We start from the raw sequence: 12,045 nt of genomic DNA on the forward strand, positions 1-12,045 counted from the left end.
TCAGAAAGCTTTCTCCCTAAAAATTTTGCATGTTTTGTTTTTTTTTTTTTTGGTTTTTTTTTTTTTTTTTTTTTTTAGTTGCTTCCTTTTTTGTCCGTTTTCATAAGTGTTTTAACAAATTTGAGACTGACTCGTGAATGGGCATAGAAATTAACCCATTATTGACACCAGATCGATTCTTGTTAATATGTTAATACTATATTCATAAATGCAAACATGTTTGTGTGGTCATGTTACTTAGACAGTATGAGGGAGCATGAGGGCTCAGTACACATACTACAACTTTTATCTGCCATTTAATAAAGTCAAGCTGCATTTTGTTCTACATCTGAACAAGCATGTTCTCATTTATAAAAAAAAAACAAACGAGAACATGCTTGTTCTCATCTCACTGGCATTAGGAAAACTTGACCTAAGTTTAATATAGATGCAATGTTTTGTTTTGCTCTCTTTTCATGCCAAGTTTAGCCAGAATAGTTTTGATAATAATTTAAAAATCATTGTCCAGTTCAATGAATAATAAAAATCATACAAGTATCTACACTTCTTAGATGAAAACTATTTAGTGCAATAAAATATTGACTCTTTTAGTATTTCTATATATGACAATGAAGTAAAATGTCTGACTCTTTAAGATCTTTTCCACTATTATCTCAGTCCAGAACTAATGTCATTTCAGTGTTTACTTGTCTTCGACTTTCCCTTTGTAAAGTCTTAATTTTTTTTAATCCAATATTTTTTTTTTCAGGAATCATGTTTAAGATTTTCTACAGGATTTATAGCAACTAATCATTCTGTTTTCTTTTTCCTTTTCTTGGTGATCATCATGGATGAAATATCTGTCACATTCCCTGTAGGTAAGGCCATTTTCCTTTTTCTTAAGTATCTCTTTCTCTCTCACTCACACAAACCCACACACACACGCACACGCACACACGCATGCACACAGATTGCCATACAGACATGGACAAGCACCTCTATATTGCATTCTCAACATCACCATAAACAATGCTCACAAATCAGAGACAAATTAAGCATGTCTTCCTTTCTTGTTGTCCTTATTTGTATTAACTTTTATCACATAACACCAATACCCGCACCCTTAAAATGTTAGTGTATTTTCCTCGAGCAGAATGGATAACATTAAAAGCTGCACCAAAAAAAAGCTCCTGAACTGGTAGCTTAGTTTTATAACACAGGCTGATGCAATGCTTTGTTTTCAGTGTGCAGTTTTTTTTTTTTTTTTTGTTTTGTTTTTTTTTTTCCCCAGACTTTGCACCAACATATGAGTATTTATTATCCAAGTTTCCACTAGCTAGTCTATACCTGAGTTATGCACCACAATGGGACATATGTGATTGTGTTTTTAACATGATATTTTCAAGAAAGCTATTCAAAGGTTCAAGACCTTTTAAAACTTAAATAAAAATATACCTCCAGAGACTGGGAATAATTGTGCTGTTTAAATTATTGCACAATGACTTATGCATGTGAAAGAGTGTCGTGCAGTGTAGAGTTTGATTCTACTGTTCAAATGTAGGTCACTGCACTCATCAAGGAGAGTACATGGGGGTGGGGGAAGAGCATAAATCTCCTTATTTATATGTGTTCCTACTTTTATTTACATGTTAGACTCTTCCCAGTTAACTATCTTTGTACCATCAGTCATTTCAGTCTTTTATTTTTTTTTCCTCATTAAATGTTTGTTTCAGTTACTCTTCTTTTTTGTGTGATTTGTTATTACAATTTAAGGGGAACGTTTAGTGCTTGCTGTCTTTTATTGTACTGGTCAGTCTGGCAAATTTAATGTGTATTTAAAATTGGTCTAAATTTTATTGTGAGAAGTTTGTTAGAGAGTGTTACAAACTCAGAGAATTAAAAATTAGTCCATGAATATCTGAGCATATCATTTTCAGATATTTTATGTCACTGATTTTCCCCATTTTCTTTCATTTTGAACAGTTTTATTGATGTCCTGTAACACGGACGGTTAGAAAAGAGGGGATGTATGAAGTCTGGATGAACCGAACAGCAGAAATAGTGGAAGGGTTTTGCACACACAGAGATTACGTTGTTCTGTTCTATGACTTTAGATGGTGCTGTTGCCTAAGCACACTGCTGGTGTGTTTAATGAATCTGTCTCCACCCGTCTCAGACAGAAAACAAGGATTGGATTTCTACTCACTCCATTTGGACTGAGATGTGGCTTTGCTTGATTCTGAACACTTTGTAAAACAAAAAAGAAAAAAAAAAGAAGGTATATTTTTCATCATTTTCATCACCGTATGGATCACTGAATTTTTCATATTTCTTGAGACGAAATGGGTAATCTGAAACACAGAGGCCGTATGCTCGTTTGGAAAATCTCCATTTTGCTTTTCTGCCTTCATGCTGCGGTCAGCGGGCAAATTCGCTATTCTATACCAGAGGAAATGAGGAAAGGAATGTTTATTGGAGACGTTGCGAAGGACCTAGGATTGGACATTAGAAGGTTGGTCTCCGGTCGGGCTCGACTTGTAATAGATGATGAGCATCAATATGTCTCGCTGAACCAGAACAAAGGACACATCGTGGTCAATGAACGGATTGACAGAGAAATCCTTTGCGCAAAAAAGTCGCCCTGCAGCTTTACTCTAGAAATTGTTCTGGAAGATCCACTCGAGTTGTTTGCAATTACAATTGAGATACAAGACGTGAATGATCACGCTCCCGTTTTCCCGAAAAATGAAATTAATTTAGAAATTAGTGAATCGACGTCCGCTGGCACGGTTTTTCTGCTCGATAGCGCAGTTGATCCCGACGTGGGAATAAATTCACTGCAGGCATATTCGTTAAAAGGAAATGAACATTTTGTTCTTAAGCAACATACCAGAGCCGACGGTAGTAAATATCCTGAAATGATGCTTCAAAGTAATCTGGACCGTGAAAAACAAGGCGAGCATATGCTGATATTAACAGCGGTTGATGGTGGAGAACCGCAAAAATCAGGAACCGTAAAGATTCATGTGGCCGTCTTAGATGCAAACGACAACGCGCCAATATTCACGCAGTCATCATATAAGGCATCTGTTTTGGAAAACGTTTCACCAGGTGTGATTATAGCGAAAGTCAGTGCGGGAGATGCGGATCAGGGTTACAATGGGAACATCACATATTCCTTCACCCACCAAAAAGATGATTCCTCGTGTCCTTTTGAGATTAATCCCACCAGTGGAGAGGTTAAACTAACTGGTGAGCTAGATTTCGAAATGTATCCGAGTTATGAAATAAATCTTCAAGCTAAAGATCCGTGGGGGTTAGCAGGTGCCAGCAAGTTAATGATTGAGGTAGCAGATGTAAACGACAACAGCCCCGTCATTACAATGACGTCATACTCAGGGAAGATTTCTGAGGATTCTCCCTTTGGTACAGTGGTGGCTTTGATTAGTGTCCAAGATAAGGATTCAGGGAGAAACGGCCAGGTGCACTTAACTATAGGTGAAAATCTGCCATTTAAAATTAAATCGTCTCTAAGAAACTATTATACGCTGGCGACAGAACAAATCCTCGACCGGGAGAGACACTCTAAATACAACATTACTCTCACTGCCACTGATGAAGGCGTTCCTGCTTTATCAAGCACGAAGGTTTTAGGTCTAGAAGTTACTGATGTTAATGACAATGCTCCCGCATTTATCAAGGATAATTATATTAGTCAGGTTATGGAAAATAATCCTCCCGGTGTTTCATTGCTGCAGGTCCACGCAAAGGACCCAGACCTCGGTCAGAACGCACGTATTTCGTATTATCTTATTGACAGCGAAATTAATGGAAATCCAGCGTCAACGTATTTCTCAGTTAATACAGAAAGTGGAGACATCCAGTCGTTGCGTTCATTTGATTATGAACAACTCAAAGAATATAAAATACGTGTAAAAGCACAGGATGGAGGTTCTCCTTCACTCCGCAGTAACACGACAGTTATAATACGCGTCCAGGACCAGAATGATAACCCTCCTCAGGTTCTGTACCCAGTCCAGACTGGTGGCTCCATGGTGGCTGAAATGGTGCCTCGTTCAGCAGATGTGGGCTACCTGGTGACTAAAGTGGTGGCTGTGGATGTGGACTCTGGACAGAATGCCTGGCTCTCCTATAAACTCCAGAAAGCCACAGACAGAGCGCTGTTTGAAGTGGGCTTACAGAATGGAGAAATAAGAACTATCCGTCAGGTGACTGATAAAGATGCTGTGAAACAAAGACTGACTGTCATAGTGGAGGACAACGGGCAGCCCTCTCGTTCAGCTACAGTCATTGTTAACGTGGCGGTGGCGGACAGCTTCCCTGAAGTCTTGTCGGAGTTCACTGACTTTCCACACGATAAGGAATACAATGACAACCTGACTTTTTACTTAGTGTTGGCTCTGGCTGTGGTTTCCTTCCTCTTCATCACGTGTTTAGTGGTTATTATATCAGTGAAGATCTACAGATGGAGACAGTCTCGCATCCTGTATCACTCCAGCCTCCCTGTGATTCCATATTATCCACCTCGTTACTCAGACACTATGGGAACAGGAACTCTGCCACACGTGTACAATTACGAGGTGTGCAGGACGACTGACTCCAGAAAGAGTGACTGTAAGTTCGGAGGAGCTGGTAGTCAAAATGTGTTGCTAATGGATCCCAGTTCTGTTGGGACGATGCAGCGGATACAGAGTGAGAAGAGCATCCTGGATGAACCCGACTCTTCAGTAGAGGTTAGCTAAGTTTTCATTCATATATTTGTTGCTTTGTCTTAAACATTTGTAACATTTTTTTTAGAAAGGATACTTACCAACGCCACACCAGTTTATTCAACAAATTGCAACGTCTCATTCTTATAAAAAAAATGACATCAGCAAAATATCCGGTTTTCAGCTTTTACACATTGAGTGTCTGCAGAACAGTGCAGAGACTCGGTGCTTTTTGCTAATGTACTTTAAGCAGGTACTAGATGGCTGCATGGAAACATCTGTGTGTGTAGCTCATTTTTTAAATGCGTTTTACTTTGTAATTGAGTAGTAAAAAATTTATTATTTTTTCCAGTAACATTCAAATTTAATGAACATTAGTGTTTATCATATTAAAGGTTTGTTTGAGTGCAATGTAAAGATAAAACAAGTCAATAACTGGTGTGCTCATTATTTCTGTGAAGTTACTGTTTTTCTTAACTCAGTAGCTCACTAGGATATAATGAGATCTACGCGACTGACCATTGCCTGCAGCTAATTCGCTCTCCGTGGTCCTGAACTGCTCTAGCGCTTAAAAGTTAGCTTGCCTTTCTAGTTGTTCTCTTCAGATTAATTAAGAAACACTTGATCTAAAAACATTTTTTTATTTTTTTATTTTAGCTAAACTTAATATATCACTGTATTACTGCAGACTGCCTATTCGTTTTCTGGTGACAAACTTGTTATTTTTCCATTAATAATAATAATAATAATAATAATAATAATAATAATAATAATAATAATAATAAATAACGTTTTTCAAATTGGTTTTTAAAGTAAGTCTCTGTTATTTTCTGATCATGCTTCAATTGACAACAATTATAAATATACAAGCAAATACTAAGACTAAGTAGTATTTGCTTAGTCTTAGCAAATACTACTTTGCTAATTATTTATTACATTTAAATAATTAAATGTAATTATTTATTACATTTAATTTCTAATGTAATAAATAATCTGAATTTCCATGCTCATTATTTAGCTTAATTTAAAAGCTGGTAAGAATTTCAACTATAAATGTGCTGCATTGTTTTTTAATTTAATATGTTTTTTTCATTACATCATATTAGGGTGATTTTTATAAAGAGAAAAGTGTCAGTGACAGACAGGTAGACTGCAGTGTTATTGTCCTTGGTTCTGAATTGCTGGTTTTTGAGTTAAAGTTTTTGCTTCCACTGGAATGAGGTGTGTTTTCGATGGAGATACTTTAGCTGAAGCTATTACTATAGTTTGGATGCAATATCAGCTAATGTACCTTGCTTTTTGCTTGCTAATTATATTCAGCTATGGATATTTAATATTCCAGTGTATCAAAGGCATCAAAATCATCACAGTTTACACATCATTCCATATTTTTCTATTTGTTTTTCTTTGAAAGTATATATTGTACTGAAGATTTGTTAATTTATTAGACCATACATAACATGACAATTCAAATCTTATACTTGGAATTGTTATGAAATATTCCAAATTTAAATATGGGTAATTACACTCATTCTGTAGATTTATGTTTGTTTATTGAATTCAGGTTGCTTTACCCAGATCAGGCCATAATCAGTAAACAATGAATATTGTCTTTTACTTGCATGTTTCTCATACATTTATTTAGATGCATAAATGCATAACTTAGTGTTTTTGAGACAGCAGGAAAAGAGTTCTTTTAAAAGTTATGCTAGACATTTTAAGTTATGCTAGACATTTTTACCCAACACTAAGCAATGAGACAAAAAGAGGTCAAGTTAGGAGTTCTTCATTTTCTCCTCTAAGTGACGCTGTTGTCTGGTGAATGCGGGAGACTTTTGGAGCATATTAAGGCAGAGCTGTTTTATTCCTTCGTCATTGCATTTTACATCAGCAGACTATAGACGTCAATCCACAACACGATTTTATATTTGACTACGGAATAATTTCAAAGAAAATGTTCCCGTCACTGAACTAAAACATTTTTATATATATATATTGTCGCTTTGTTTGCTCGAAGACTAGTTTTTACATGGAGTTCAAAGACCTGCAACAAGAAAACGGTGTAAGATGGCGATTGGGGCTTGTGTGCCTTGTGCTGCTGTCCTTTCTTCATCCGGCAAATGCCCAGGTCCGGTACTCGATCCCAGAGGAGCTAAAAATTGGTTCTCTTGTTGGCAACATAGCGCAGGACCTCGGTTTGGATCTGACGAGGCTCCATTCGGGTCGGGCCCGCATCGTGACCGGAGAAAACATCCAGTACACCGAGCTGAAAGCAGACAAAGGGACTTTAATCGTGAATGAGAGAATCGACCGAGAGCAGCTCTGTGGAGATGCCACACCGTGCAGCTTTACGTTTGAGATTTTATTGGAAAATCCAATGGAGCTACACCCTGTAACTATAGAAGTGCTGGACGTGAACGACAACGCTCCCACCTTCCAGACCAATCACTTGGAATTTGAAATTAGCGAATCCGCAGCACTCGGCTCCCGTTTTGGTTTAGAGAGCGCGGATGATAAAGATGTTGGTCAGAACGGCCTGCAGAACTACATTTTAACTCCAAACGATAATTTCGTCTTGAAACAGCACGTTAATCCAGATGGAAGTAAATATGCCGAAATGGTGCTTCAGAAATCTTTAGATAGAGAGGAAAATCCACACCTTTCTCTGAAATTGCTTGCTGTCGATGGCGGAAACCCCCAGAAATCTGGTACAGTATTAATAGATATTAAAATTCTAGATGTTAATGATAATGCACCAGTGTTTAATCAAACAATATATAAGGCCACGGTGACCGAAAATGCCCCAAAAGGCACTCATGTTATCACTGTCAATGCAAGCGATATAGACAGCGGTTTGAATGCTCAAATAACATATCATTTTTCAAAATCAAAAGCAGGGAAAGCTGATCTATTTGATATAGATGAAACCACAGGAAAAATATATGTGACAAAAGAAATTGATTTTGAGAAAGACAAAAAAATTGAGTTCAGAGTCGAAGCAAAAGATCAGGGAGGACTTACAGATTCAAGCAAAGTTGAAATTGAGGTTCTCGATGTTAACGATAATGCTCCAGTCATTACGGTTATGTCTTTTAACAGTCCAGTCTCAGAAAACTCACCTATTGGTAAAACAATTGGAATCGTTAATGTTAAAGACGTCGATTCAGGAGAAAACGGACAAATGAGATGCGGGATTGAAGGAAATGTTCCTTTTAAAATAAAATCCAATGTCAGAAATTATTACGCCTTAACAATTGATGCTGAGTTAGATCGAGAAACTGTTTCAGAATACAACATAACTCTTGTTTGCTCAGATCAAGGATCTCCTATTTTTTCAAGCAAAAAATCGTTTAATCTCCAGCTCTCGGATATCAATGACAATGCCCCTGTGTTTTTGAAAAATAGGTTCAGTGCGGAAGTTAAAGAAAATAATTCTCCTGGCGTCTCCATTTTAACTCTGTGTGCTAAAGATTTCGATGAAAACCAAAATTCTAGGATTTCCTACATTTTAGAAGAGAAACAGATTGGTGGGTCCCCAATTTCTGAATACATTTCAGTAAATTCAGAAAGTGGAGTCGTTCATGCCGTTCGATCGTTTGATTATGAACAGATCAAAGAATTTGTATTCGTAACCAGAGCGCAGGATGGAGGCTCTCCTCCTCTCAGCAGCAACGTGACCGTAAAAATCCTGATCCAGGACCAGAATGATAACCCACCTCAGGTTCTGTACCCAGTCCAGACTGGAGGCTCCATGGTGGCTGAAATGGTGCCTCGTTCAGCAGATGTGGGCTACCTGGTGACTAAAGTGGTGGCTGTGGATGTGGACTCTGGACAGAATGCCTGGCTCTCCTATAAACTCCAGAAAGCCACAGACAGAGCGCTGTTTGAAGTGGGCTTACAGAATGGAGAAATAAGAACTATCCGTCAGGTGACTGATAAAGATGCTGTGAAGCAAAGACTGATTGTCATAGTGGAGGACAACGGGCAGCCCTCTCGTTCAGCTACAGTCATGGTTAACGTGGCGGTGGCGGACAGCTTCCCTGAAGTCTTGTCGGAGTTCACTGACTTTCCACACGATAAGGAATACAATGACAACTTGACTTTTTACTTAGTGTTGGCTCTGGCTGTGGTTTCCTTCCTTTTCATCACGTGTTTAGTGGTTATTATATCAGTGAAGATCTACAGATGGAGACAGTCTCGCATCCTGTATCACTCCGGCCTCCCTGTGATTCCATATTATCCACCTCGTTACTCAGAAACTTTGGGAACAGGAACTCTGCCACACGTGTGCAATTACGAGGTGTGCAGGACGACTGACTCCAGAAAGAGTGACATTAAGGTTGGCAGAACTGGTAGTCAGAACATGTTGATAATGGATCCCAGTGCCACAGGGACAATGCAACGGATACAGAGTGAGAAAAGCATCCTGGATGACCTCGACTCTCATCTAGAGGTTAGTTCAGACATTCTACCTTTTCTCTTTGCTGTAAGTTATCTCTCAATTTACAAATCATTTGAAGAAAAAAAAAAGCGTTGAAACACGTCCTAAAATAATAGTACTCTATATTAGATGCATATGCGTTGCGCTACACAATGTAAAATGGACAAAAAATATGTAGGGGATGAAAATGTGAGGTTCTTTGAACTCATTTGTTTTCTATCCATCCATCCATCCATTTTCTGAACACCCTTGTCCCTCAGTGGGGTCGGGAGGGGTCATTTGTTTTCTAATCCGGAAAAAAATAACTTCGGCAGGTGCGCAAATATACTCTCTGATTTGTATGCAGACACAATGTAGACGCTAACGTGCATAGATTTGAAGACATCATTGCCCTTCTATTTTTTATCAAAATGGTGGAATTTCTAAAAAAAAAAAAAAATAGGCCAACATAGTGTTTTTGGCATTAAAATAAAATATTCCAAACTTTATTGGAATTCTGAAAATATCCACAAGCCCCAATGTAGCAGTAGAAGAACTAACCTGTTGTGATCGTGTATGGTGGTTAAAAGAGAAAAGACATCAGTTATCATACGTGATAAATCACCACGTAGTCACCTTGTTAATTCCCCAAAAATAATGGTCAGTGAAAGACAACATATCATCATATGTATCGCTTCGTCACGCTATCAGGAAGTAATTTAAGCTTTTGATTACATGCTTCTGAGTTCTCTGTGTTGATCTTAGCAATAGATCTTTAGTTGTACATTCATTCATTTTATTATTTTTAGCTGTTTTATCTCCCTCTTCAATTTAAAAGCAATATTAAATCCTAAACTCAGAGGATACATATCTAAAGTATTACAGTCTTTAGCCGTCGTTTGACATTTCTGTATTTTTTTTTTAACTCTAAGCGACGCTGTTGGTCTGTAAAAAGATTTTCTGTGCATCTCGTCACTAAGGCTGTCCTCATGCAGAATGTGCAGAGGAGGCGGGTCGTTTTACTTTATTACAAATTCAAGGTAGCAGCTCTACCGGACTGATAAAAGAAGACTCGGAAAATCAACATTTATTAAAAAAAAAACATCAAATAGCATTTTAAGCCACGACAGAGTAAATAATCCTTTGGACAGTTTTCGCTTATACCTTTAAATGATGGGGAATATAAAATGCGTGTCCTTCGCTTGGATAAAATGGCGACTATTTTCCGGGATGCAACGGCAAATGGGGCTGCTTGTTTTTCTGCTTTATTTTATTTACATGGCAGATGCACAGATTCGCTATTCTGTGCCAGAGGAACTGAAGAAGGGCTCCGTCATCGGTAATGTGGCGCAAAATCTTGGCTTGGATGTAAAACGGCTCCGAACTGGACGCGCCCGTATTGTGACCGGAGAAAACGTTCACTACACCGAGCTGAATGCAGACAAAGGGATCCTCCTTGTGAACGAAAGAATAGACCGAGAACAGCTTTGTGGAGAGGTTACGCCTTGCAGCTTCAGCTTTGAGATGATTTTGGAGAACCCGATGGAGCTGCATAGAATTACTGTTGAGGTTTTGGATATAAATGATCATGCGCCCGTCTTTCCAAGCAAAGATAAACCAATCAGGTTTGAAGTCAGCGAATTAGCCGCTATCGGGGTGCAGTTTCCGCTGCAGACCGCAGAGGATTTAGATGTAGGCCAAAACGCGTTGAAGGATTATGTTTTATCACCAAACGACAATTTTATAGTAAAGCAACATGTAAATACAGACGGAAGTAAAAATGTTGAAATGGTGCTGCAGAAAGCTTTAGACAGAGAACAACGTCCCGACCTGCATTTGAAACTGATCGCAGTTGATGGAGGGACTCCGCAGAGATCTGGATCAGTGAATATAGATGTGACTGTGTTAGATGCCAATGACAATATTCCAGTATTTAATCAGTCGGTTTATAAAGCGTCTGTGGTGGAAAACACTCTTAAAGGTACAAGTGTTATTACCGTGAACGCCACGGACGCTGACAGTGGATCAAATGGGCTCATTTCTTTTAGTTTGTCTAAAACGAAAGGAAGCGCTGCGGATATTTTTAGCATCGATAATAGCACGGGCATAATTTATGTTTTTGGCGAAATAGATTTTGAGAAACAGAGAAGGTATGAGGTGCGAGTTGAGGCAAAAGATCAAGGTGGCTTGATTGGCACAAGTAAAGTCATAGTTGATGTAGTTGACATTAATGACAATGCCCCAGTAATAAGTGTGATGTCTTTTTCCAGTCCGATAGTAGAGAATGCACCTACCGGTACAACAGTCGCTATTTTAAACATTAAAGATGCTGACTCTGACAAAAATGGTCAAATTAAATGTTCTGTAGTTGGAAAACTTCCTTTTAGAATTGAATCATCTTTAACAAACTACTACAATTTAATCTTAGATGAAGATTTAGATAGGGAATCTGTCCCAGAGTACAACATAACGTTAACAGCTACTGATTTCGGTAATCCTCCTCTGTCATCGTTAACACAATTGCGTCTTACAGTATCGGATGTTAATGACAACGCTCCATTGTTTGACAAAAGTAGCTATTCTGCATACGTCGTGGAAAACAATCCAATTGGCTATTCTATATTTTCTGTCAATGCGCGGGACTCCGACTGGAATCAAAACTCCAGAATCTCATATATTTTAGAAGACACGCAGGTTGGAGGAAATCCAGTCTCTGTTTACGTGTCTTTAAACGCTGAAACCGGAGTCCTAAGGGCAGTTCGGTCATTTGATTACGAGCACATAAAAGAGTTTCAGCTTGTGGTCAAAGCACAAGATGGAGGCTCTCCTCCTCTCAGCAGCAACGTGACTGTGAAAATTCTGATTCAGGACCAGAACGATAACCCTCCTCAGGTTCTGTACCCAGTCCAGACTGGT

General features: G+C 38.5%; 3 protein-coding genes across 3 annotated transcripts; all 3 read left to right on the forward strand.

Annotated features, from left to right (window-relative positions):
* Positions 1-1,956: 1,956 nt before the first annotated feature.
* Positions 1,957-5,003, forward strand: LOC106939868 (protocadherin gamma-A10-like). Its single transcript, XM_015022436.1, has one exon. It carries the CDS (start codon positions 2,322-2,324, stop codon positions 4,740-4,742), a length of 2,421 nt encoding a protein of 806 aa, XP_014877922.1. The 5' UTR covers positions 1,957-2,321; the 3' UTR covers positions 4,743-5,003.
* Positions 5,004-6,237: 1,234 nt separating this feature from the next.
* Positions 6,238-10,220, forward strand: LOC106939866 (protocadherin beta-16-like). Its single transcript, XM_015022434.1, has one exon. It carries the CDS (start codon positions 6,739-6,741, stop codon positions 9,244-9,246), a length of 2,508 nt encoding a protein of 835 aa, XP_014877920.1. The 5' UTR covers positions 6,238-6,738; the 3' UTR covers positions 9,247-10,220.
* Positions 10,221-10,279: 59 nt separating this feature from the next.
* Positions 10,280-12,039, forward strand: LOC106939870 (protocadherin gamma-A11-like; the record flags this gene model as incomplete). The annotated part of the gene is made up of 1 exon (XM_015022438.1): positions 10,280-12,039. A coding segment is annotated over exon 1 (1,740 nt), but the record flags the coding sequence as incomplete, so codon positions are not given.
* Between the last annotated feature and the right edge of the window lie 6 nt (positions 12,040-12,045).

The sequence above is a fragment of the Poecilia latipinna genome, unplaced genomic scaffold (assembly GCF_001443285.1).
Source record: "Poecilia latipinna isolate Pla-1442-1.1 unplaced genomic scaffold, P_latipinna-1.0 Scaffold3005, whole genome shotgun sequence".
Taxonomy (NCBI): domain Eukaryota; kingdom Metazoa; phylum Chordata; class Actinopteri; order Cyprinodontiformes; family Poeciliidae; genus Poecilia; species Poecilia latipinna.

Bases quoted from the DNA above. Each gene is read 5' to 3' on its own strand.
- LOC106939868 (XM_015022436.1), top strand. From the start codon at position 2,322: ATGGGTAATCTGAAACACAGAGGCCGTATGCTCGTTTGGAAAATCTCC.
- LOC106939866 (XM_015022434.1), top strand. From the start codon at position 6,739: ATGGAGTTCAAAGACCTGCAACAAGAAAACGGTGTAAGATGGCGATTG.